Here is a 27,750-nt window from a genome sequence, read left to right as displayed (position 1 = left end):
ACACTAAGACTTGAGGGACTTTTAAAACTCGACTTGATGTTATTTTGGAAAAAATAAGTGGAGAGGACTGGTGAACTTTGTTGGGCTGAATGGCCTGTTCTCGTCCAGAGTGTCCTAATGTTCTAATGTTCAATTCTTTTAGAATAATGACAGACGAACCAAAAGTCAGACACTGTGGGCGACACACAAGGCCCACTATGTCTGGTAGGAGGAACATCTCAGACCAACAGTAAAACACGGAGGTGCTGCTGTGATGACTGCCGTTATTGAAGGCACTTGACCAGAATATTCTGCAGGACAGTGTCACGTCTGCTCTTCTGTCTTTGACCGGTGGCTGAAGCGTCAATGGGTTTACACGCCAGGACAAGGAGTCAAAACACAAAAGCGAGTCGAGGACTGGATCGGAAGTTCGGAGCGGGTCAGTCATATCCCTGAGTTGAGCCCAGGAGAGACGCTGAAACGAGCAGCTCACACTAGCAAAGGGTGTGAATGTCTGCAGTTGTGCACAGAAGAGCAGGCGAGGGAAAGACTGAGAGCAAATTATCACAAGTTGGGATTATTGCTGCAACTGATTATTGAAAATGGGGTGGGGGGGCAATTACTTTTTCACATGGGAGCGCTGGATAATTTTGCTGCTTAGATTAGCACAGCATCTTCACTGAGGTCCCCTTACTGTAATACGCATTTTAGCTAAACACCTGAGCCCACCAGTTGTGTAAAAACAGAATAACACGAAGGGGGCAAATACTTTTTCACAGCACCGTGATTGCATTTGGTTGCCTCAGTTTGCCCTTTAAGAGTTTCTTGGTACTTTTGAGTTGTCATCCCAAATGTTGTGAGTACTCTTGTGAAATAACGTGATGGTGGTGATAGACTAAGGTGGCTGGGACAAGATCCTGAGGGAGGGGCTGCAGTGGCAAGACGATGGGGGTCCGGCTCTGAGTATGTCAGTGGTGACCAAATGAGGTGGCCACAAAGGGAACCAGAGTAGGGGGGTGTGATGCAGGACAATGGGGGGGGGGGGTCCAGCTCTGAGTGTCCCATCGGTGACCAAATCAAGTGGCTGGGATGAAAGCTGGAGAAAGGGGCCATGGTGACAGGACGATGGGGGTCCATTTTGGGGTGTCCTAGTGGTGACCAAATGAAGTGGCTGGGATGAGAGTCCAAGAGGGGGCAACAGTGGCAGGACGATGGGGGGTCTGGTTCGGGTCATCTTATTGGTGACCAAATGAGGTGTGGCTGGGATGACAGCCAGAGAAAGGGGCTACAGTGGCAGGATGATGGGGGTCCAGCTCTGAGTGTCCCATTGATGACCTACTGAAGTGGCTGGGATGACAGCCAGAGAGAGGGGCCATGGTGGCAGGATGATGGGGGTCCAGTTCTGGGTGTCCTAGTGGTGACCAAATGAAGTGGCTGGGATGAGAGTCCAAGAGGGGGCAACAGTGGCAGGACAATGGGGGGTCTGGTTCGGGGCATCTTATTGGTGACCAGATGAGGTGGCTGGGATGACAGCCAGAGAAAGGTGCTGTGGTGCAGGACAATGGGGGTCCGGCTCTGAGTGTCCCACTGATGACCTAATGAAGTGGCCGGGAGGAGCGCTGGAGTGAGGGGCTGCAGTTTCCAGTGTCTCTGCGCGGCTGAGAAGACGTGAAGGGTGAGTTGGGGTGACGATGGGATTGAGACGCGCTGGGCTGGCAGGGGTGCGACCGTCTGATTTGTTTTTTCTTTTATCCTCACGGATGCTCTGCGTTTTTTTGTATTTTTGATTTCTGCATTGAGGAGACGTCCACAGCACTTTATTAATTTTGTCGGATGCTTCGTTATTTGAATAAACACACAAAGTGCTTTTAGGCGCCAGCCTTACTTGTTTGTGTGCCCTCAGTTCCTGACTCTCGATGTTCGGGTTCAAGGTGGTAATGCCAGCTGCGGGCACCACAGCGTGGACTTGGGAAACATGGAGCTTGATGTTCTTTAACCAGGCGGGTGGTCACTCAACTGTCCACGGCGTTAACGTCATTTTCTATTTTTATGGTTTTGTTCGTTGGTCGTTTCAATGATCAGTTAGATGGAGGGGCCCACGATCCGTTCCTTCGTCCGCGTTTGGCTCCATGGCACACGTGGCTGAAGGGCTCACCCCTGTTTAAGCCCACCTCTCTTTGCTGGGTGGTCTTCGGAGTGTTGGACCACTTTGCACACACACACACACCTTGGTCCGGGGCACCAGTTTACCGGCACTCAGACCATTCTGGAGTTGTCAGGGCTCACAGGGTGCCCACCCTGGCGCTACAAGGCCCTTTTCCCAGAGGGTACCCACATTCCTACCTCCCGTGGAGGGACCTTCTCTGCAGGGCTGCGACTCTCCCTGGCGTTTCTTTTCTTAAGACCACCCAACGGAGAAAAACTTGGGGTCAGGCCGAAAAAGAGGTGGTACACCTGAGTGAAAAGAAACAGAGTTAAAAGTGAGGGTGGTCAACAGCAGGAAAAAGGGGGCACCCCTCGGGGGGTCCTAGCTCATCACCTCCCACTCGCCAGTCCCAGGCCTTACCTCCTGGACGCTGATGCTGGAGGCCAACAGAGCAGCGGCCGTCTCGTTGGGCAGCGACAGGTTCCTGGTGAGAAACTGCTGGAAGTCAGCTGGTCCTTCAGAACTGAGCCCAAGGTGAACCCTGTGGAGAGGCGCAAAGGGCGTGAGGTCCCGAGGAGGAAGAGTCAGGGGCCGACAGGTGGGCTTCGGGAGAGGGGCCCCCACTTGTCACCTTGACTCGAGTTCCAAGGGCGCTCCAGAGAGTTGGGGTCGCTGCTCAGGCTCTCCAGGTGCTGCTGCAGCGACTCAAGCTCCTCCACCAGTCCGGGGCGGTCCGGGTCAAACAGGTTGCTCTCCTGCACCACCTCATTGATGCGGTCCAGAAGCTGCGTCACCCTGAAGAGGACAAAGGCAGGCTCAGGACAGAGGACACCGAGGACCTGCTGGCCTGAAGTGACGACAGCGACTCACCAACACCTCGGTCTTATGATAGGCGGGGAGTTCGAGTTCTGACGTTGGTTCTTATTTTTGGTTTCATTGTTTCTCACTTCTGTCTTGTTGTGTTTGTTTACAGGGGGCCACGTTGACCACCCGTCATCGCATCAGTGACGTCAGCAGGGTCTGCCAGTGTAAATATGTGGCACGTTGAGTGTCCCTCAGTGGACAGGACGCTCCCTGAGCCAATCATCAGGACCACCTGTATGTCCGCCCATATGCATATGCAGTGCTCTAACCAGCCAATCAGGTGGCAGCAGCAGCACACGCGTCAGGGGCTTCAGTTCACGTTGGGGGGGCTGCTCTGAGGATCTCCTGGGATCTTCGGTCACAAGAGTTCACTAACTCAGAGTGGTGCCAGCGAGTGGCCAGACCGGCTTGAGCGGGCAGAAAAGCTGCCATGTCCTTAAAAGCAGGTACCACAGTAATGGCGGGTCTCGTGTCCCTAGTGGATAAACAGACTTCAGTGACATGAAGCCCCCCACCCTGCGAAGTCCAGAGCGCACACCCCTTGACATTTGTAAATGGCGCCCCTCAGGTGATGGCACCCTAGGTGGTCCCCTATGTCACCTAATGGATTGGCGGGCTGTGGTTTTATTGTCTGTATTACAGAAGCTCTTATGGATTGATTCTTATTTTTTTGTCATTTTTTTTCATTGTTCTTCTTCTTGCCTAATTTCATTTATTTTTCTTTTCTTGTGACTTTCTCATTGTCTTGTAAAGCTCCTGTCTTTGGATGAACATCTGCTCCAGAAATAAAGAAATGCTTTGGTTGAGATAAAGCAGAGCCAAGCCGGGCAGCCCACTGTGTTTTGTGAGTTATTGTGAGGCGGTGCGTCCCACCAAAAATCACAAAGACACAAAAAGGGAAACGGGGGGGGGGGGGGGGGGGGGTTACTCCCCAAGTCAGAGAATACCTAAGAAAACAAGGAATTCATAATGGAGAAAAAATGATTACGAAATCCCAAAGACCCCCAACCCAGATTCACAGCCAGGCCCCCCAGGCAAATTACTCACGTGGAATTCTTGTACTGCAGGAATCCAAACTCATCCCTCTGGCCATCCGGACAAAGCGACTGCATGATGGGGATGATGCCGGCCGAGGTCAGTGGGGCGGCTGTGTAGAAGGCTGGACAGTGGAGAAGAAGACAAAGGGACAAGAAGTGGGCAAGAAGAGGGCAGCAGAGAGACAGAGCAGGAGAGACACGGAGACGGGCGGCGCATCACAGGGCGAGACCACTACTGTGAGTTGAGTTGTTAGCCACCAGGAGGCGCCCCACACCAGACGTCCCCAACACTTGAGTCCGCACACAGCCAGCGTGGAGACCACCGGTGGTCAGCCCCCCAGGAATGAGGGGCAGACTGAGCAGCTTTGTTACCCTCCGAACACCGAGGCCCCCCTCTGAAAGGTTAAAGCATCAAAGTCCGCGAAGGTTAAGGACAAGTGTTAAGGGACTGTCATGTCCCTCATTAGTCACATGTTATGGGGGGGGGAGTGGGAGGGGGGTGAACTACAGTAGTGGCCCTCGTGATCCTCGTCCACTTTGTGCTGAGCCACGGAGTCCAGGCCACCCAACAGTAAAGCAGGAGAGTCCAGGCGTGAAGCTGAAGCGAGAAACAAATATGGCGGAGATAAGGGGGCGCCAGTCACACGAAGACGTCGCTTCTCAACCTTAGTGTTTCGTTATTTCTTCTTCTCACTGTAAACGAAGACACTTTTTAAATTGAGCGATTTGGAGCTTCACAACGTGTTCTCACATTCAGGTGTTTGTGTTCATGGACACCCAGGCTTGACAATGACATCAATGGCCGTCTTAAAATGGCTCTCATTTGACCGATTCTCTCTGCACTCTCTGAAAGATGTGATAGATAGATAGATAGATAGATAGATAGATAGATAGATAGATAGATAGATAGATAGATAGATAGATAGATAGATAGATAGATAGATAGATAGATAGATAGATAGAGTTAAGGCGCTATATAACTGATAGATAGATAGATAGATAGATAGATAGATAGATAGATAGATAGATAGATAGATAGATAGATAGATAGATAGATAGAAAGGCACTATATAATAGATAGATAGATAGATAGATAGATAGATAGATAGATAGATAGATAGATAGATAGATAGATAGATAGATAGATAGATAGATAGATAGATAGATAGAAAGGCGCTATATAACACAGACAGCATTTTAGAGAAGACATCAACACATTTGGAGTGTCACCCCTGGCCTGCACTTATCGCCAGCTCTGATTCCAACTGCTGACATCTTCTCTTAAACTGTTAAACTGTTCTCATTGGCACTGTGATGGTGGGTGCTGCCCACTCACCGCCTCTGTGGAGCTGGCAAGTTCCTGCTGCCGTTTATTGTGAAGATTTTTTCTCCAGCAATTCTCATTTGCCACCCACATGCCAAAGACTTGCTTGGTGTAAGTGGGCACGGCTGTATGCACAAGTGTACCCTACACTGGACTGCCATCCTGTCCTTAGATGTTTGCTGCCTCATTATTATTATTTTTATTATTATTATTTGAGTGACGCTTTTATCCAAGGTGACTTACAGTATCTGAAACACAGTTGGTTCCATTTCTTTTGTTTCATTCCAGTTGGAGCGCAGGTGGATGAAGTGGTCAGTCCCAGGATTTGAACCCCCCACCTCCACATTTGAAGTCCAAAGTCTTAACTGCTGCTCCACACTGCTTGCCTTCTAATGGTCCAAAGCTCATGGATGCCCACCTGCCTGAGACTGAGTTTATAGGGTCCTCAGTGTCACAGTGAAAGTCCACCTGCAGTACGTCACCACACTCCAGTGCCATCGTTCAAGTTGATGTCACACTACATGACTTCTAGTCGGAGGGGATGTCAAACACCACCACTGCAGTTGCTGGTCTCAGATTGTGTGATTTGTACAGAATCGTGTGCGGACCCCTTTTTAACAACTGTCTGAAACCTTTGGTGGGTTCAGTCTCAATTTATTTATGTTTTTTATTCTTGTGTGGCATGTAAAGCACGAGACGTCAGACAGACGAGTCCCCCAAAGACCCCCAGCTCCTCATTCCTGATATCTGTATTCTTTGCATTGGCTGTCAGCTCCCACACCCACACAGAGCCCACCATTACGACTTCAGACTCAAACCAGTTGGATTTTGTCAGGGCAAGTCATAGATGGGTGACACTGAGTCGCCGGGCAGGTCAGACTACACAAATGTCACCAACTTGTTAAAGTTAAGGAAGTGAAGTCGGTGACTGAAAGTCGTGTAATGTGACGGGGGGTTGCAGCTGCATGTGTAACTGTAGGCAGCATCGGTAGGCCTGTTGGGGGTCCCGTGGTGACCGTGTGCTTGTTGTTTTGCAACCAGTGGCATCGTTAGTGGGGGTGGGGGACTTCCTGGGCTTTAGCCCCTGACCTTCGAGAGCCCAGCACCCCCTTCCTCTGGTGCCATGTTCTGACATGAATGGACGACTGTGCAAAAACTTTTTAGTGACCCCCTCTCTCCACGCACTTTCACCATGTGATACGCCCCCCCCCCCAAGTTCTCCATCTAAAATATATGTAAGACTAATGGTGGGTGGGGGGGGCTTAGCCCCTCATATCACTAGCGACAGCCCCTGTGCTTGACATTAGAATGAAACTCTTGATGACGACTTCCACGACTTAATTATGGCTGCTGACTTTCTTGAAGCTCATATGCTTGCTGTGTCCTGGTAAAGGTGGGCATTTTTAAATGGCCGGAATTTAATTTCACATTGGGGGGGGGGTCTTATTTTTTTATTTATATTATATTTTTGCACTGCAGCCCATCGAGTTCTGTTTGTGCCACCAGAATGGCAGGTGCCTGTCTTGCCCACAGTGAGCCGTGCCCCTTACCCCTCCGTCAGTACGTCGGTCGACGTCTAATTGGCTCGTTCTGATCACATGTCTCTCCCTCCCCGAGCGTCTGTGGCATCAGGGGACGGCCGAGTGGCCCACTTTGAACTTTACTCACATGGCAGGCTGTGGTCATCCGTTTCGATGTCTGCCACCTCATTGTCACCAACAGGAAGTGGGCCTGCAGCACAACATGCAGACGTTGGCATGGGAAGAAAATCAGCAAGAAGAGTGTGAGAAAGTATTTGCCCCCCCTTTTGACTTCCTCTCTTTGTGTGCTCCTAGGAATTCCTTGTGAACGTTTGGAGACCCCTTCAGTTTGGTTTTGTCTGGCACCTCCTAACTCACTGGGACAAAATAAAACACACAGAATGATGTGAAGGAATTCCTAGGAACACAAAAGATTCCGAGAATCTGGCGAAACGTGGCGTGCCGTATGGAAAAGCCCACGAACAGGCAAGTCCTCGGAGAGCAGCGCATAAAAGCTGACGTCTTCTGTAAAGCTTGTAGCCGCATTTCTGGCTGAAGGTGGACCAGTTGGCCCTGCAGTGTCCTCTGTCCCCTTGGACATTTGTGCGTGTCGATACACAACCAGAGCTGTCCAGTTTACTCAGTGGGCTTCGTCCAAATTAAAATGTGCAGCTCTCACAATTCCTGTCCTTGGGGCGGTTTATGGTAGTTGACTTTGCCAACCCTAACTAACCTAACCCTTAACCTCCGTTGACTTCCAGTCACCACACACTCTCCCCTTGTGACCCACGGACATTCCGAGCACCACGTCATCTCTGTGACGGTATAAAGACGAGGGCAACGGAACCAAGTGTCCCCGAGTTTGACAGATTCCAGTCAGTTTGATTCGTTTATTTCTCCGCTTCTCTCTGTCGTGTTTTTTGCGTTTGCTTTTGGCCCGTCTCGCTCTGGTGTGGTCTTCCATTTTAAGGATTTCCCTCCTGCCCCTTCAGCTCGGTCACCTCCTGGTGTCGCCACTCTCTGCTCTGATTCGCGTCGCTCCCCATGTGTCTGCCACCGAGGAGGAGTAGGGAGGTCCTGCTGTGCTGTGCTGTGACGTCCACTTCATGGACAAGAAGCCGAAGTGGCAGCTCTGCGTCATTTAATTATCAGTGACACACGGTGGCGCTGTCACTGGGCACGCCATGTGTGGCACAAATCATGTCATCTGTGTGTCCTGTCCATGTTACTGTGGCTTGTCCTTTGTCACCTCTAACCTGTTTGGTTCCAATCTCGAGGAGTTCCCTTGTCATTCGGATTCCTCGGTGTCAGAGGGCATCACAGCACCAGTTGGGACAACCAGGGCACCCACACCCCCTCATTTGCTACCGGAAAGGTGACAAAGCACTCATGTGACTGGCGAAGGAAGGGCAGCCACGCTTAGCGGGGCACGTTAAGGACAATTCTGGGGTGGTCCATAGTTTGCCGCCCATTCACGTTCCACCAATGTGAGTTTAGTGATCTCAGACCGTCCCGGAGTGGGCGTGTCCTCAGAGGTCGTGGCCTGTCAATCACGACTCAGTGAGTTCAAAGGTCATCCAGGGGTCTGCTTCACCCTCCGACTACGGGGGCTCCTAAAACCCGCAGACCTTCTTGAATTTTGTCTCTGCGCCCGTCCGACTTGGCACTTCTCAGCTTGTTGTCCTCCTGGTTGTGACGCCCTCTTCAGGCTCCGAGTGCGTCCTCCTCTCCCAGTCGCCTTCTTAAATCTCGACCCCGCCGGCCTAACAGATGGACAGCACGATCACAAACGTCCTCAACAGGCTTAGGGGTTTTATTTCATTTTAATTTTTCGTTCCGCCTGTTTCTTTACGTGCAGCTCCCGGGATTTTTAAGGTAAAATAATCGAATGTCGAGTGTTTGATTCCCGTCTGTTTCTATCGATGTGAACTCTGACTCACGCTCTCCCGTTGCACTTTTTGCTTTTCTTATGGGCGCCGTCATTCCGGGATAGTTTTGTTTACAGTTGCTATGCCGCTGCCGGGCTTGACCACCGGGAGTGTGTGACATGTGACGTCATCACCATGAAGACTCTTCATCACCCAAGATTTGGATTCACAAGTCAATAACCTCTTGTTAGGTGACTGACCCGGAAAGAGAGAGAGAGAGAGATAAACAGAAAGTCAAAAAATGAGCCGAGAGTGAAAGCGATGAATCAACAAAGTCGAACGAGATGAACGTCAAAGGACAAAAACAAAGAATCGAAAACCAAGAAATCAAAGTCTACCTGAAAACAAGGATACAAAATGGCTGTCAGGATGACCTTTGAACCACTCACAATGTCATGACCCCAGAAGCCACACCCCTAATGGCCCCGACAACCAGGACTGCATCATGACAACAGAATGGCAGCACCCAATGGAAAAACAAAATGGCTTCTCCTAAATGCGTTAAACCTCAAATCTGACCTCAGGGTCTCAAAGCCCCAGAAGAGACGTGCGAGTCGCCAGAATCTGATGAGGAGAAGGAACAAGAAATGCACAGAAACCGCCAGGCACAACGGCGAGTGCGGTGGTGATGGTGGCGCGGCGCAAATCGTCACACTGCGATGATTCGAGGTGCGGGTCTTGGTGGCGAGGACGGGATTGGCACACATGGGTGGGTGGAGTGAGGTGGCGACGCTGTGACCGACACAGAAGAGGTCAGCTGACGTCCCACTGGAAGCGCTCGGCTCTCAGGGTCCACAAGTGGTCTCTGTACGCCGGACGCTGCAAGGAGACCACCTCTGAACCAGACGTTGTGGCTGTTACCACTGGCAGTTCCCCAGGGTGCAGATCTTCAAAGCGAGACCCGTCGAGTTACTTTTCGGCCCACTGACCACGCTTAACGTACGTCTCGGGGTCTTCAGCGCTCAGTTCTCTGACTGACTGACTAAACCGCCTGCTCTTTGTTTACTTGAATTTAGGCCTCTCCTTGATTTCTGATGTGTCCGTGTCACCTCCCGATACCACTGTGCCATCCTGCTCAGAATATGTCACCTTGTGTTGCCTAATCAAACGTCTTCCGAGGACGGTCACGTCACCCGAACTAGAGGACAGCAGCAGGCAGTCCAAGCCCTTTACCATTAAGGTGACAAAGCCGTCCCATCGGGCATCGGTGACCGACTCCTTCAGACTGTCAGACATCAAGCGCCCTGTGACCCGATGACATACTGTCACTGTGCTCGGGCTGCCGTGGCATGCTGCGCCCTGTTAGGTGACGTCAAGGCCTCACTTTGTCTCTCTCTGCTTGATGACCAAAGTTCAGAGGAGGGGGACGCCAGAAGAGCCAGCCCCACACCTGACAACAGGAAGGCAGGTGTGCCCGGGGTGCCCGATGCCACAAGTGCTCCAGCCGAGGGTCTGTGCGTGGGCCCCGTCTGCGTCATTCTCTTCTTCTCTTTCTCTACTTGTGTAAAGTTAACAATTCCGTCAAGTCCACTGAGCAAACCGCAGCGCTGGTTACAGATGATCACAGCCATTTCACACGTTAAAAATACGTCTCCACTTTTAGACGCACACGCGATAAATACAAATCACGTGGCGTGCCATTGCTGCAAGTGGGCCTGCAGGTGACGATGACGATCTTATCTGCCTGCTATTAAAAGAAACGTTTACACCCCGATGTGAAGTGAGCAATGACGTGGACTTGAGCTGCTTAGCTTGTCGTCTGTCACTAAGAATCCGACACGTCTGGGTCCCGGGACGGCAGACACACGCGTGACCAGCCCTGACCAGAAATGCAATACTGTATGTGGCCACCAGGGGGGGCAGTAGTCGTCACTTTGACTTAACATGTGCAGGAGCTGTTTGTGGGAGTATGAGGGGCTGCTCAGAGTCTTGGGGGGGAGGGGGTGGGCAGTAAGGACGTCAATGAAGGGCGCTATAAAAAAAAAAACTGGATGGCAGTGTCCCGTCTTCTGGGTTTCGAGTTTTGGTTCCTCATCCTGCTGCTTCCGGAAGGCTGACTGGCATCAGAAAGCGTGGGAATTCATGAGTGTGCCACTCCGGGGCCTGACACTGCAGGCTGCTGCATGTTGCCCTGACCAGGAAAATTATGAAATAATGTATGGACGGGTGGGCACAGTCACAGGTGTCATAAACACCGGGGGTCTTTAAAGAGTAAGCTGCAACATTAACAATAATAACTGGCATAACCAAGGAAATAGTGATTGACATTTGCCACACCAAAGGCCACCATTCCGAAAGTGGATGTGGAGGGGGTCTCTGCTACAGGGCTACAGGCACTTGGGGGTCCATGTCAATGACAATATGGACTGGCCTTGTGACACAGAGGGATTAGAGGCAGAGCAGACTTGTGATGTGGGTAGTGTGATGTCCCCTTCATGTTGTCACGCATGTGCCCCTAGGGATTGCCTTCCTCACCCTGCTGAGGTAAATGGCACCATTTCAGGCCAAGGGATGGCACTCACTCTCATTGTCTCTCCTTTACCATCCACAGCTCCGAGGAGGGCAACTAACCGGGCCGTGGCGCCCAGAGCTGGTGCTCCATTTCACTGTTATGTGTGTCAAGCTGCACAGTACAATTAGGATTATGTTGTCACCGTCACTGTCATCTTCCTGTTAGGGCTACCCATGGAGATGCCCGCTTATGCTCCTGTTCAATATCAGATCCTTCCATCTCCTGTGACAACGTTTTGATCCCTTTATAGATGTGTGAAATGGGAAAATGAAACCAGGCCCGCCAATGTAGCCCAATTCCTATGTGTTTTCTGAGATGTGCCCGTTTTCCTGCGCCAGTCTTGCCAAGCGTCTACAGATCTGCCACTGCTGATACCGCTTTGAGCATCGGGTGTTGTAAGCTGACAAATTCTCAGACGTCCTGCACTGTAAATCATTTGCAGTCGGCATGCCGCTGGCATTCACGGCGGTCTATTGGGTCGCATCTGTCTGACGAGTTCATTTTTATTTATCTTGCCAGTTCAGCGTAGGCATCGGACCACACGGCCACATCTGATCTGAACCGACAGCAAGCGTAAAAGAAATCGGATAGGAGCCAAAACACTGGGATCGAGTTCCTGAAAGCTGCCGTCTGAATGTGGCGCAGTGGATTGACTCAAACACAGCAGGTATGGGTTTCACCATCCTATGCCTGCCAGTGCCGGCGCCAATGGATTCAGTGCTTCTCAGTGTGCCGCTTGATGAATGTCGAGCCACATATTTGTATCTCGTTCCAGTAAGGCATTTCACCATCAAACCCCCAACCCCCAGCCTGGACCACCTAGCCTGGCACAAAGTGAGCCGAGACCCCGGGCCAATGTCGACTCCTAATCTGAGGCCCCCGCAAATGCGCACACATGCCCGTACCGCCACAGGGTGTTATGCTGGGAGAGTGAGTGGGCTTATGGTGTGCAGTTGGCACCCACTGAAGAATCTGCGTGCCACTGAAGCCTGCTGTCACTCTGGCACTCACAGCACATTCGCTCTAAGAGAGAGGCAGGTGGGCAGGCGGGTGGGCATCGGGAACGTAGGTGTGTGTGAGCCGGGGGGGGTGGCGGTGGTGGGGTGGGGGCTTTGAGGAGTACAGGAACAAAATCAAAAGGGCATAGAAAAGTGCGAGACACTTACAGACTGGACAGCATGCAGTGGGCAGGAGCCAAGCAGAGGGCGAGAGAACAAAAACATTCCATTCGTGTTTTTATTGTTTTTAAACAAATGGAAAAGAAAAAGAAATAAGAAGCAAAGAAATAAAAAATAAAAACACAAAAAAACAGTTAATTCAGGTCCTCAATCTGCGGGTGAAGTCTGCAATGGAAGAGCAACACAGCACACCATGTCCACTAAAACCCCCCGCCCATTCCAGACTCTGGTATTGCCCCCCCAACCCCAGTGCCAGTCCATTGCCAACCTCTGGGCACTCACTCAGCACCTGAACCCTTGGTGCCAGGCTCATTTCTGCTGCTCCTCTCACATTGTCCACTGGCTCTCCTGCTCCACTTGGGAGTCATTTCGCTGTGCTGTGAAAAAGTATTTGCCCCCCTCCCTGGTATCCTCCATTTTCATGTTTTTGTCACAATCAATGGCTTCAGATGTTTAGACAAAATGTAACATTAGAGAAAGGGAATCCCAGAAAACAAAAGATAGCATTTATAAACTGAGTGATGATGTCCGCCTGTGTGGCCTGTGTCAAAAAGTAATAGTCCCCTTAGTTCATCACTCAAGCTAAAGTGTACTGGTGATCCGACTCAGCCGAGCGAATACAGTCAGCCGACAGCGTGAGGCCTATTGAAACCCACCAATCAGGTTAAAAGGGGACTCCACCATTAATCTCCACATGCAGAATAACTGGAATGCCGGGAAATCTTCAGAGGAAAGACCAGCCTGCCAAAATGACAACCAAGGGCACAGCGCCCACTCACAGAAGATCCTAGAAGAACATCTAAAGAACTCCAGGACTCCATGATAAGAAAGAGATGGAGAGACAAATGGCGGGGTAACAAGGTGGAGACCTCTGCTATCCAAGATGATTGTCCGGGATGATCCTCAGGCCTTTTAGAATAATGACAGACGAGTCAAAGGTCAGACTCTTCAGACGACAGGAAGACCCTCTGGTGTTCGAAAGGAAGAACATCAGACCTGCCCTAAAACGTGGGGGTGATGGTGTGAAGACCCGATGTTTCTGAAGGAGTTGGGAATTGTGCACTTGCCTGGAATATTCCTCATGTCCTCGACCTGAGGGTCAAGCATCATGGAGTGGAGTGGCAGGAAGAGGAAGATGACAAGTGAATGGAGTGAAGCCGGGAAGCAAGGAGCGGTGGGAATCTGGAGCAAGACATGGAGCCGAAGCAGAAAGGATCAGGAGGAGATACGGAGATGGCTGAGGCATGGACTGGGTGGTCTCCTCTCATCTGTCACATTCCTTATGTGCTCCTGTCAAGCTGCCCCCCCCGAACCCAAGAGAGACACCGAGGCTGGCGACTGATGCTCAGAGGCCCACCCATGTTCCCAAATTAAAGACGTTCTGACTGGAATTCCTCGACGTGCGACGTGAAATCAAAGCAGAGGAAGCCCTTACAGGTCAAATGCGAAGTCTCCACACACTTGGGGCAAATTCTTTCACAATCACAATTCCAGGGGGTCACTTTGTTCAGATTTGGTCATGTTGCCCTTAAATTGTGACGTCGCCTTCCACAAGCATCTTACTGGCATTCTGGCCCGACAGAACTGGTGTCACTGGGTCAGCTTCATGGGCCTCGTCAGGTCGGGTCAGGGCTTTGTGATGGCCACTCCAACGCCTTGACCTTGTTGTCCTTCAGCCATTTTGGGGTCCTTGTCCATTTGGAAGACCCCTTTGTAACTGAACTTCACCATCCTGGTTGTAGTGTCTCTCCGTCATTGTCCTTCCTCCTGATGCCACCTGTCTGGTGACGTGTGCCAGGCCCCCACAACGTGACCCGCAGGCTTGCTCTTTGGCTTTCTGGCCCCACCCTTTGTCCTCCACACATAGCGGTGGTCATTACGGCCAAAGAGTTTGACCTTTGATTCATCAGACCAGAGCTCAGGTCTTTGTCCCTAGGTGTCATTGCAGACTGCAGCGGTGGCTTCTTCCTGGCTTAGCAGCCTCTCAGGTGACATCGATGTCGGCCATCTACCATTGTGCTTTTTGTGCCACAGTCCGTCCTTCTCTTGGGGACACAATGCGTCTCCGTCCTGAGTGGTGTGACAACTAGGTGATCCCCTGGTGTTTCTAGTTGTGTATTACAATTCATACAGACAAACATGTGACCTTCAGGCATTTGGAAATTGTCCCCATGGATGATGTAGATTTGTGGTTGGTCCCCCATTTTTGTTTACGGTGGTCTTGGCCGATTTCTTTTGATTTTCTCGTCATGTCAACGACGTGATGGGCAGTGAGTTTGAAGGTCGGCCTTGACATCCATCAGCGCGTCGACTCCAGTGATTGGCAGTCAGAAGCTCATCGTCTGATCACCTGATGTCCTTTTCTAGAATTTTCCAAACTGTTTAAAAGGCCCACTTAACAAAAGTGTCTGTAAGCTTGTGACCCCCTGGAATTGTGATATCATCAAGTGATTGGTCTGGGAACATTGGTGGACAAAATGACTTTGGCCCTGCCCAGAGCAGACGTCTTACACGAGATGCCAAACTTATAGAGCGGATTTGTATCAAATCTGTGGAGGGCTTACAAAGTGAGCTTCAAAGAAGAATTCACCCCAAGTGTGTGGAAACTCCTGACTTCAGCTGCAGTTGTGATTGTTGCTGCATCTGAGTTTTGAAACTATGGGGGCAATTACTTTTTCACACGGGGCTTCTTGGAAAGCTCTGCTCCTCGAATAAAGAAAGCTCTTGTTTAAAAACTGCACTGTGTGCCCCCTGAGGGTCCCTTTCTCTAATTCTGCATTTTGTCCAAAGGCCTGATGAGTAGGAGGGGGCAAATACTTTTTCACAGCCCTGGACGCCCTCCCCCACCAGTCCTCGTCATCCCGTTGCTGCCTTCCTTCTCCCTACTTGCTCGTCCACCATTACTGCTAGCCACGCTCCCCTTCTTCCTCCCATCCTTGTCACTGCTCCATTGTCACCTGCCCTATCCTTCATCACTTCTCCATTGTCACCTGTCCTCTCCTGCTCAGCCCACCACTCCGCCCCCCAGCATGTCCTCACTTGGTCCTCCTTCTCATTCACACTCCACTTCTCGTCGTTCTCCACTGCAGTACCAGTTCTCACGTCCCTCAGATTGGGTCACTAACTTTGCCACCTCAGTGCCACCAGCACTTCCTGTCCTGTCCCTCTGCTGCCACCACAGAGCTGTCTGTTCCTCCCTCCAGGGCCCAAATCACAAACTCTGAGCCCCCTGACCCTCGGACTACACACACCCCCCCCCCCGCCTCATTTCCCTCCTCCTGTCCTGTTTCTTTCTTTCCCAGACCTCGCTGTGCCCTCACCTCACCCTCGACCGTGCCAGTCCTTTACCTTCTTTCACTCGAATGGTTGGCTTCTTCTGCCGTAGCCCAAGGAGGATGAAGAAGAGGACGAGTGGGATGAAGATCTCAAAGGCAAGCACCCACTGTTAAAAAAAAGAGAGAGAGAGACAGAGCAAGTGTGAGTGTCATTGCAGGGTCACCCGACTCCCCCCGCAGCACCCTGGTGCCACCGTCCCCAGAAGACACTGAACCCTGGTGGCATCTCAGGAGATCAGGAACAAGTCAGGGCAGCAGGTGGGCCATTCCCAGCTGGATGAGCAAACTGGCATAGTGAGAGCACAACAGGAGCAGACTGTGGTGGGCAGCTGATCACATGACTGCCCCTTTCCAGATTTCATTCCCCAAACTGGCATTTTCTCTGTTAACACCAGACATTTACCACCCCAGGGGGCACCACATATTCCATTCAGTCTCCTCGACATTTACCCATCCCTGTGGCCGACATGCCTGCCAACTGTATACTGGTGACCTTTCACCACACAACAAAGGAAGCAAACAAAGTGCCCATCTGCCATCTGAAGCAGGACCAGCAGCATGAAAGACCACCTTGTGAAGTGAACAAGGCGTCCACTCAGAGTCGGCCCACGGCTTCACTCCGCGCGCCTTGTCGTGCCCATCAACAATGAGGCATCGCTGGGCAGCGCCATGGATGTGTGGGATCACACCGGCCTGTCTCCTCGACTCTCGGATGACAAGGGCACAAAGGGCCAAGTGTGTGGGGACACAAGTGCAGTCACAGAGGCGGCCCCCCCCGCCATCGCCGAGCGGACCACGCGGCTTTGGTGCAGAACTCACGGGGCAGTCAGCCAAACTGCAACTTGGCTACCCGAAAATAATCAGCATGAATAGTGACCACCCGCCGGCCACCAACTGGACCAGGCAGCAGGTGCTGTCCACTCCCACTGACCGAACAGCCATTTAAATAAACTCTGCTGACCCCTCAGGCTCCTGGTCACTTGCACTCCATGTCCACTGACCACATACACTTGAGCCACCGTGTGCTGTCCACTACGGATGATCCCACCAATATTTTGTGATGTTCACTTCCACTGACCGCACACCCATTTCAGCAGCAATGCCCCATCCTCTACTGTGTGTGTTGCCCATGTCCACTACACAGGTGACCTGCCATCAGTCACATCCACTGACCCTCACACCAGAGAGATCTGACTGGACACCACTACTGGCCACACACCAAACTTTATGCCTACCTCTACTGACCACAACATGCTGTCCACTCCCACTGACCACACAGCCATTTCAAGAAACACTGCTGACCAGTCGCTCTCACTACACACCTCAGATTCCTGGTCATTTGCACTCCACAGACACTTCAGGGTTGTCCACCACCGATGATCCCACCAACACATTATGTGATGTCCACTTCTACTGACCACACATTAACTTTAATTAATTTTTGCTGACCATTAACATGGTCACACCTCAGGCTTCTGGTCATTTGCAGTCCACTTTCACTGACCACACACCCATTTCAGCAGCAATTCCCCGTCCACTGCTCTCGTTCATCTCACACTTTTTCAGATGATTGTGTTGCCCACATCCAGTACACAGATGACGTGCCATCGGTCACATCCACTGACCCTCACACCAGAGTGGTCTGACTGGACACCACTACTGACCACACACCACACTTTCAGCTGGGGTCCTGTCTACTTCTACTGACCACAATATGATGCCCACTACCAACGATCCCACCGTCACTTTATGTGATGTCCACTTCTATTGACCACATACCCATTTCAATAAACTCTTACTGACCAGTTACACTCAATACACACCTCAGGTTCCTGGTCATTTGCAGTCCACATCCACTGACCACACACACTTGTGCTGTCCACTACCGATGATCCCACCAGCACACAGGTAACCAGCCATCAGTCTCATCCACTGACCCTCAACCCAGAGAGGTCAGACTGGACACCACTACTGACCACACACCACACTTTCTGCCTATCTCTACTGATCACAACGTGCTGACCACGCCCAATGATCCCACCCACACTTTACTGCCCAGGTGCTGTCCACATCCACTGACCACACACTCGTTTTCATTAATTTTGGTGACCAGCAGCACTCACTGTACCCCTCAGGGTCCTGGTCACTTGCACTCCACGACCACTGACCATACACACTTGAGCCCTAATGGGCTGTCCACTAGCCAACAGGTTATGTGATGTCCATTTCTAATGACCACACATCATTTTCAATGAACCACACACCTCAGGCTCCTGGTCATTTGTAGTCCACGTCCACTGACCACACACACTTGAGACACCGTGTGCTGTCCACTATGGATGATCCCACCAATATTTTGGGATGTCCACTATCACTGACCACATGCCCATTTCAGCAGCAATGCCCCATCCACTATTCTTGACCCTCTCGTTCTTTTCCAGACTCTGTGTGTTGCCCACAACCAGTACACAGGTGACCTGCCATCAGTCACATCCACTGACCCTCACACCAGAGGGGTCTGACTGGACACCACTGCTGACCACACGCCACACTTTCAGTTGGAGTCCCATTTACTTCTACTGACCACAGCATGATGCCCACTATCAGCACTGCCACCGTCACTTCCTTTGACCACCCTCCAATGTTAATGTATTTTTGTTGACCAGTAACGCTAACTACACCCCTCAGGCTCCTGGTCATTTGCAGTCCACGTCCACTGACCACAGACAGTGTGCTGTCCACTACCGATGATCCCACCAGTACACAGGTGACCTGCCATCTGTCACATCTACTGACCCCCACACCAGGGGGTGAGCACATGCCACACTTTCCAGTCCACTTCCACTGACCACAATGTGCTGCCCACTCCCAATGACCCCACCGTCACTTCATGTGATGCCCACTTTCACAGACCTTGGCATAGCCCAGTGCAATGTCCGGGTTCCTGGCCCCTGACTGGGTGATCTTCATGCCTGCCTTAGTGAACACTGGCTGGGTGGTGACAGACCGTAGTGACCAACCGGACCATCTGGCAAGTCACCTCAAGGTGGCATTCTTGTGCCCCACCGGCGGCGTCACGACACCAAGCCCCTCAGGAGAAGCTGACTGGTCCCTCTGCCAGCTGACGTCGTTTGTGCAGCCGCAGGGCCCCTGAATTATTTAGCACCGTCGGGCTCTGCTGCAGCTGGGAGTGAATACCATGGCCAATAACCGGGGGCACGAGAACACGAGAGGAACAGGCAACGGCCCCCCGTGGCCAAACACAACATAGGAGATCAGGAAAGACACTGATGGGGACCAGAAAATGAGAGCACAGCAATGGAGGGTCCGCAGAGGAAATGAACACCAGTGGCAACAACTGGGCACTAATGGGGGATGCATTGGGGACATCAAAAAGACAATAGTGGACCACAGCAGCGGAGGGTCTGCAGATTACAATGAATTACTAGGAACGGAAATGAAAACCACCCGACCATCAGTCCATCTGTCCGTCACCCCGGGCAGGAACAACACCAGGACAGGATGCCAGTCCATCACGGGTGAACACACACACTGGGGGCCATTTAGCCACACCAGTCCACCCCACCCCAGACACATGAAGCCCACCCGGACATGGGGAGAACATGCAAACGCAGGATGAAGCCCAGTCTCCATGTCGTGAGGCAGCAGTGCTGCCAATGTGCCACCATGCCACTCAGAGAAATAAACAGCCATGATGACACATTAATGAGGGACGAACACACACGACAATGAGGACATCATGGAGACCACGACGGACCACTGCAGTGGAGGGTCTACAGGTTACAGTGACATACTAGAAATGGAAACAAATCCCATCCATCAATCCATCCATCTTCTTCTTCACACGCATATCCAGGGCAGCAGGAGCCATCCTGGCAGTCATCAGACACTGGGACAGTACACTGGACCACCACACACCGGGGGGGTCAGTCCACCTATCTGCACATCTTTGGACCATCAGAGTAAACTGGAGCACTCGGAGGAAACTCACATGGGCAACATGGGGAGAACATGCAAACCCCATACAGAGGGCACACGGGCAGACCCCTGGTCTCATTGCTAAGAGGCAGTGGTGCTACCACTGAGCCACCAGGCCACCCTGAGAACTGAATGCCAAAGATAGCAACTGAAGATAAACCACGACGAGGACATCCAAGAGACATGACAGGAGTGGCAGGGTGCATACAACCATGTAGAGCAGGAGATACGCAGCCGTGGGACAGCAGAAAGACCACCGTGGGGGCAAAGGACAACACTGTGAGGAAAGGAGGGAGGTGGCAGGAAACTGACCATCATGTGGGCAGCTAATGGGGACATGAAAAGGACACCAGTGGGAGACGGAATGGACGAGAACATGGGGGGGGGGGGGTACAGGTGACAGAGACAGGAGAAAGCCACCAAGAAAAAGGGACACCAGCAGAAAGATGAAATGACCTGTGGATGGGGACACGCGAGACAGGGACACCAGAAGAAACAAAAGCTGGGTGAAGGAATGGGCAACAACATGCAGGGCGAGCGAAGACCACCATGGCAGGTCAGGACAGTCCTTGTGATTGGGACGATGATTCAAATCTTTGTGGATCGCAGGTGTCACAACAGGGCTGGAGATGGGGACAATTGCAGGTTGGACACCAAAGCAACAGGACAATGAAATGACGTTAATAGGAGCAGGAAATGGTGAAGGGACGGACATGACAAGAAACTGGGCAGGAAATAAAATGTGTTGGGGAAGGGGCATCGGAAAGAGAGTGATGGGGACAAGAAAGGGACACTAATGACAGAAGGAATGTACAAGGACATGGGGGTGCAGACATGACAATGGGTCACAGGGAAGGACGCTGTGATGGAGACAGCAGGAAACTGCTAAGGAAAAGGGACATCAATGGAGAGAAAAAAAAACTGTGATGGGGACATTAGATGGGATAGACGTGACAGGGATGTCACAATACACAAACAAAAACACAAGGACATGTGTATTGGGACAAAAGAAGACACCAATTTGTGCTAAGGGGATAGATAGATAGATAGATAGATAGATAGATAGATAGATAGATAGAGTGAAAGGCGCTATATGATAGATAGATAGATAGATAGATAGATAGATAGATAGATAGATAGATAGATAGATAGATAGATAGATAGATAGATAGAGTGAAAGGTGCTATAGATAGATAGATAGATAGATAGATAGATAGATAGATAGATAGATAGATAGATAGATAGATAGATAGATAGAGTGAAAGGCGCTATATGATAGATAGATAGATAGATAGATAGATAGATAGATAGATAGATAGATAGATAGATAGATAGAGTGAAAGGCGCTATATGATAGATAGATAGATAGATAGATAGATAGATAGATAGATAGAGTGAAAGGTGCGATAGATAGATAGATAGATAGATAGATAGATAGATAGATAGATAGATAGATAGATAGATTGAAAGGCGCTATATGATAGATAGATAGATAGATAGATAGATAGATAGATAGATAGATAGATAGATAGATAGATAGAGTGAAAGGTGCTATAGATAGATAGATAGATAGATAGATAGATAGATAGATAGATAGATAGATAGATAGATAGATAGATAGATAGATAGAGTGAAAGGCGCTATATGATAGATAGATAGATAGATAGATAGATAGATAGATAGATAGATAGATAGATAGATAGAGTGAAAGGTGCTATAGATAGATAGATGATAGATAGATAGATAGATAAATAGATAGATAGATAGATAGATAGATAGATAGATAGATAGATAGATAGAGTGAAAGGCGCTATATGATAGATAGATAGATAGATAGATAGATAGATAGATAGATAGATAGAGTGAAAGGCGCTATATGATAGATAGATAGATAGATAGATAGATAGATAGATAGATAGATAGATAGATAGAGTGAAAGGCGCTATATGATAGATAGATAGATAGATAGATAGATAGATAGATAGATAGATAGATAGATAGATAGAGTGAAAGGTGCTATAGATAGATAGATAGATAGATAGATAGATAGATAGATAGATAGATAGATAGATAGATAGAGTGAAAGGCGCTATATGATTGATAGATAGATAGATAGATAGATAGATAGATAGATAGATAGATAGATAGATAGATAGATAGATAGATAGATAGAGTGAAAGGCGCTATATGATAGATAGATAGATAGATAGATAGATAGATAGATAGATAGATAGATAGATAGAGTGAAAGGCGCTATATGATAGATAGATAGATAGATAGATAGATAGATAGATAGATAGATAGATAGATAGATAGAGTGAAAGGCGCTATATGATAGATAGATATATAGATAGATAGATAGATAGATAGATAGATAGATAGATAGATAGATAGATAGAGTGAAAGGCGCTATATGATAGATAGATAGATAGATAGATAGATAGATAGATAGATAGATAGATAGAGTGAAAGGCGCTATATGATTGATAGATAGATAGATAGATAGATAGATAGATAGATAGATAGATAGATAGATAGATAGATAGATAGATAGAGTGAAAGGCGCTATATGATAGATAGGATAGATAGATAGATAGATAGATAGATAGATAGATAGATAGATAGATAGAGTGAAAGGCGCTATATGATAGATAGATAGATAGATAGATAGATAGATAGATAGATAGATAGAGTGAAAGGTGCTATAGATAGATAGATAGATAGATAGATAGATAGATAGATAGATAGATAGATAGATAGATAGATAGAGTGAAAGGCGCTATATGATTGATAGATAGATAGATAGATAGATAGATAGATAGATAGATAGAGTGAAAGGCGCTATATGATAGATAGATAGATAGATAGATAGATAGATAGATAGATAGATAGATAGATAGATAGATAGAGTGAAAGGCGCTATATGATAGATAGATAGATAGATAGATAGATAGATAGATAGATAGATAGATAGATAGATAGAGTGAAAGGCGCTATATGATAGATAGATAGATAGATAGATAGATAGATAGATAGATAGATAGAGTGAAAGGCGCTATATGATAGATAGATAGATAGATAGATAGATAGATAGATAGATAGATAGATAGATAGAGTGAAAGGCGCTATATGATTGATAGATAGATAGATAGATAGATAGATAGATAGATAGATAGATAGATAGATAGATAGAGTGAAAGGCGCTATATGATAGATAGATAGATAGATAGATAGATAGATAGATAGATAGATAGAGTGAAAGGCGCTATATGATAGATAGATAGATAGATAGATAGATAGATAGATAGATAGATAGATAGATAGATAGATAGAGTGAAAGGCGCTATATGATAGATACACTAATGGGTACAGGAATGGGAGTCAGGGTGGCAAGGAATCGGACATCCAGGTGATAAGGAATCCACAAAACAAGCAGGTCCACTCCGGGTCATCAGTGACGACAGTGATGACTCTCCAGTAACAGGTGACACCTGTGATCAGACCCACATAAACTGCAGCACTTGCCACCTTGGCACGCACAGACTGGGAGGGTCCCTGAACACATATGCACTCCACCGTTGACACGCCACACGGGGGTCTGCAATGCCCACCCCTCCATTCATTTTCTAAGATTTTAATTCAGGTTGGCGTTAGCAGCTAAAGCCACAATCAGTTGCGTTTCTCAGCTTTGCAACAGGTGACCGGGCACCAGTGCCTTACCATCTTGTTTGCCAAGTGACCAAAGTTAATCAGACTGCTGCCCGAAGACTGGACAAGCGGAGGAGATGCCACCCCACGGTCGACTCGTTCTCTTCCTATTAAATGACAACCAGTACCTTGCCTTGACTGTGCCACCCACCTTCACCCTGTCGTGATACTGCTGATGTCACTCTGCCCCAACAGCTGTAGCTTCCATAAAGCTCGATTACCCCCCAAAACTAAGCTAGCCTTTATCCCACCTCTGCTAGGTCGAGAGTTGAGGGGGTTTCACTCTAGCTTGGCACGCCCGTGTTTTCAACACGTTTCTCTTTAACAATACGTGGGCACCGAGCGCTCTACATAAGGGCCGACCGATAGCCGATGCTAAAAGCTGAATCCCGCTAATCCGTTTGTTCTATCCTGGGGCGTAGGACCCTCCACCCCCCCCCCCCCCCCCCCCTTTTAATTCACTGCTTATATGGGCTTTCCGGAGTTGGGGACTGTCACCGCTGTTGAACACTGGGGCAGGACACGGCAGGCCACACGTCCGCTCGTTGGGCACCAGCACGAACCCGGGTCCCGCTTCACAGCAAACGGCGATAAGTAGGTCATCGTTCCCCGGCGAGGCACCCCGTCTTACCGGACTCCTCCTCTTCAAAGACACGTTCTTCCAGAGCAGAAGGTGCAGCTGATGCAGGAAACCCATGGCGGCCGTGTCAGGCGACTCCCGGTGTCGTCGCGGTGTCACAGCGAGTCTTTGTATCCGGGGAGAGGTTCCGAGCGGTGCCACTTGTGCTCCAGGCTCATGGCTCCTGCCCGACTCAGCGGCTAGCGCCGGGTGGCGGAGTGTCGGTGTCGGCTTGCAGTGGGCGGAGCTCAGGGATCCGTCAGCCGTGTCTTCTGGCAGTAACGGATGGCGCTTGGCTCGGCTCGGCTTGGATCGGCTCGGCTCGGATCTGTCCTGCTGCCGCTGCTGGGCTGGGCGGGCGGAACGGGGCCGGTGTTGCGGAGCGTTGCGGCTTCCCTGCCTGCTTCGCCTTTCCGTTTGCTGGCGCTGCTGGGTGGGCACTGCCACAGTGTTCACTTCCAATTGAACAGCTGTGAAATCAAAAACCCCACCTCCGCCGCATTTATTTATTTACCCCCCTTCCACCACCCCCCTCAATCGAAAGCTTTCATGAATTCATGTATTTCAGCACCAGGGGGCGCGCGTCATTTCCAAACTGACAGCAGGGCACCGCGAGACAAAAATAAATAAATAAAAAATTCAAAGCGCTTCAGTCTGCAGCGTGTCTGTCTGCTGAATAACAATGCAAACAAGACGGTGACGTCAAAGGGCCAGGGGGCTCCAGTGGGGGCGACACGCACCTTGCAGACGGGCGGGGCTGACTTGTGCCACGCTGGACCCGCTAAGTGACTTGTGCCCTGATGTGCGCTGTGGTGGTCGTCTCTCAGTCCCGTCGCCCACCCAAACCGCTACAGTTGCTATGAGGAAGGAGGTGGGGGTGGTGTTTGGATTTTTTTTTTTTTGTTTCTTCTAGAAGGAAATGGCAAACGCGGCAGGCGAGCATGCGCAGAGCATAGAGCCGCGGCGTTCGAGGCAAAGGAGGGCGGGGCCTTCTTGGCCGGCCCACCAATCATGTAGTTCTCCAGTTCTTATTGTAGAAGCGCTCTGTGGCTCCACACCGGCCACACTCATCCTCACCTCTGCCCCACCGCGTGACACCTCACCATCCAGCCATTTTCTAAACCCACTTTATCCTGAGGAGAGTCACTGAGAAGCTGGGGCCGATCCCAGCAAGCATCGGGCACAAGGCAGGACACACAGACACACGCACACCACTTAGCATTACCAGTTCATCTGACCTGCAGGTCTTTGAGAAGTGGGGGGGTAGGACTAGAACACCCAGAGGAAGCCCCTCAGATACGCACAGAACATACAAAGCACAGGATGAAGCCCAGCATCATTGCCAAGAGGCAGTGGAGTCACCACTGAGCCACCATGCCAGCCACGGAAATAAACAGCAATGATGACACACTGAACACAGATGGAGGAAGACCACACAAGACAATGAGGACATCAGAAGGACAACAGTGGACCACAGCAGTGGAGGGGCTACACTAGGAACTGAGATGAATAATCTGGGCAGGGTCACCAGGTAGGGCAGGAACAACACCAGGACAGGGCACCAGGATAAACACACACACACCAGGGGCCCATTTAGCAACACCAATCACCCAATCTGCAGGTCTTTCAAATGGCAACATGCCAATGCAGGATGAAGCGCCAGTCTCCATGTTGTGAGGCAGCGGTGCTATCACTGGGTCACCATGCCACCCATGGAAATAAACAGTAAAGATGACAAACTGAACACAAATGGAGGAAGAACACGCAAGGCAATGAGGACATCAGAAAGACAACAGTGGAGGGTCCACAGGTTACAATGATGTACTAGAAAAGGAGAAGAAAACCATCCATCCATCTGTCCATCTGTTCATCCATCTTCTTAATCTGAATCCAGGGTATCTGGCGCCTATCCCACAATCATCAGACACAAAGCAGGAACAACCCACGGGGAGGACGCCATAAGAGAAAACCCACCTGGACACGGGGAGAACATGCAAAGTCCACGAAAAGGGAGCACCTGGAACTGGAGCAAGAAATGGCTGTCGTCACATCATCCAGGTGGGGGCCGCACTTTGGTGGTGGCTGGTGTGGCTCCACACTCCCTAAGTAGGGCGAGAAAAGTGAAATACAAAGGGAACGTCTTCATCGACATTTACTTACATTAGTTAGAAATCACGTGTGTGTGTGAGTGTGTGTGTGCTAAACAGAACAACTACGATATCCTCACAAATCCCAGGATCATTTACACTGCCAGGCAAAAGTTTGGAAACACCCAGAAATGTTCACGTTTGTGATTGAAATGGACGGAAATTATCATCAAGGTGCCGCTGGACTGATTTGAAAAGACACTCCTAGTGCTGCCAGTGGCGATGACTACTTGAAATGGCTAATTGTGAATCAATTATTCAGGTAAAGACTGCAAAGCACCATTTTCAGTGGCCATTCCCTCAGTGGCCTGATGGTCACCTCCATTAGCTCACCCTTCATTCATCATCTGAAATGCTAATTAGTTATTAGAGAAACCCTGCATCTCCACTGCTGACACCTGCTATTCTGTTCTCTTGAATTACAAGATGCTGTCATTTCTAAAGTTCAACTCTGGGTTTAAAATGGCCAAAGTGAGGTGGCTTTGTCAACAAACACAGCAGTCTAATGGGGTCTGGCAAAAATGAAGGACATTCCATGTGGCAGGCTGCCAAGAAACAGAAGACCTCCTAATAAGGTGTCTGTCACCATCCTGAGAGAAGAAGGCAAAGTGGGCCCGACCAGGAGAGGAGAAGAAGAAGGACATGAGGGTGAGGAGTGTGAGAAACAAACACCTTACAGCTGGCATCTTTATTAAATAAATATTGAATAAATAGAAAAGTAGTTGTGAAAGGTGCTATATAATAGATAGATAGATAGATAGATAGATAGATAGATAGATAGATAGATAGATAGATAGATAGATAGATAGATAGATATGAAAGGCGCTATATAATAGATAGATAGATAGATAGATAGATAGATAGATAGATAGATAGATAGATAGATAGATAGATAGATAGATAGATAGATATGTGAAAGGCACTATATAATAGATAGATAGATAGATAGATAGATAGATAGATAGATAGATAGATAGATAGATAGATAGATAGATAGATAGATAGATAGATAGATATGTGAAAGGCACTATATGATAGATAGATAGATAGATAGATAGATAGATAGATAGATAGATAGATAGATAGATAGATAGATAGATAGATAGATAGATAGATAGATAAACATGAAAGGCACTATATGATAGATAGATAGATAGATAGATAGATAGATAGATAGATAGATAGATAGATAGATAGATAGATAGATAGATAGATAGATAGATATGTGAAAGGCACTATATGATAGATAGATAGATAGATAGATAGATAGATAGATAGATAGTTAGATAGATAGATAGATAGATAGATAAACATGAAAGGCACTATATGATAGATAGATAGATAGATAGATAGATAGATAGATAGATAGATAGATAGATAGATAGATAAACATGAAATGCACTATATGATAGATAGATAGATAGATAGATAGATAGATAGATAGATAGATAGAT

General features: G+C 49.2%; 1 protein-coding gene across 1 annotated transcript in view; it reads right to left on the bottom strand.

Annotated features, from left to right (window-relative positions):
• The window catches only part of abca2 (ATP-binding cassette, sub-family A (ABC1), member 2), a 61,009-nt gene extending 36,537 nt beyond the window's left edge, over positions 1 to 24,472 (bottom strand). Inside the window, exons 1-6 of the mRNA XM_051932331.1 lie at positions 24,162 to 24,472; positions 15,837 to 15,930; positions 4,037 to 4,148; positions 2,750 to 2,920; positions 2,546 to 2,666; positions 2,323 to 2,433 (exon numbers count right to left, since the gene is read on the bottom strand). Coding sequence (XP_051788291.1) covers positions 2,323 to 2,433; positions 2,546 to 2,666; positions 2,750 to 2,920; positions 4,037 to 4,148; positions 15,837 to 15,930; positions 24,162 to 24,227 — 675 coding nt within the window. The 5' untranslated portion in view covers positions 24,228 to 24,472. The remainder of the gene's footprint in view (positions 1 to 2,322; positions 2,434 to 2,545; positions 2,667 to 2,749; positions 2,921 to 4,036; positions 4,149 to 15,836; positions 15,931 to 24,161) is intronic.
• Between the last annotated feature and the right edge of the window lie 3,278 nt (positions 24,473 to 27,750).

The sequence above is a fragment of the Erpetoichthys calabaricus genome, chromosome 9 (assembly GCF_900747795.2).
Source record: "Erpetoichthys calabaricus chromosome 9, fErpCal1.3, whole genome shotgun sequence".
NCBI lineage: Eukaryota > Metazoa > Chordata > Cladistia > Polypteriformes > Polypteridae > Erpetoichthys > Erpetoichthys calabaricus.
This window is presented reverse-complemented; position numbering and strand designations above follow the sequence as displayed.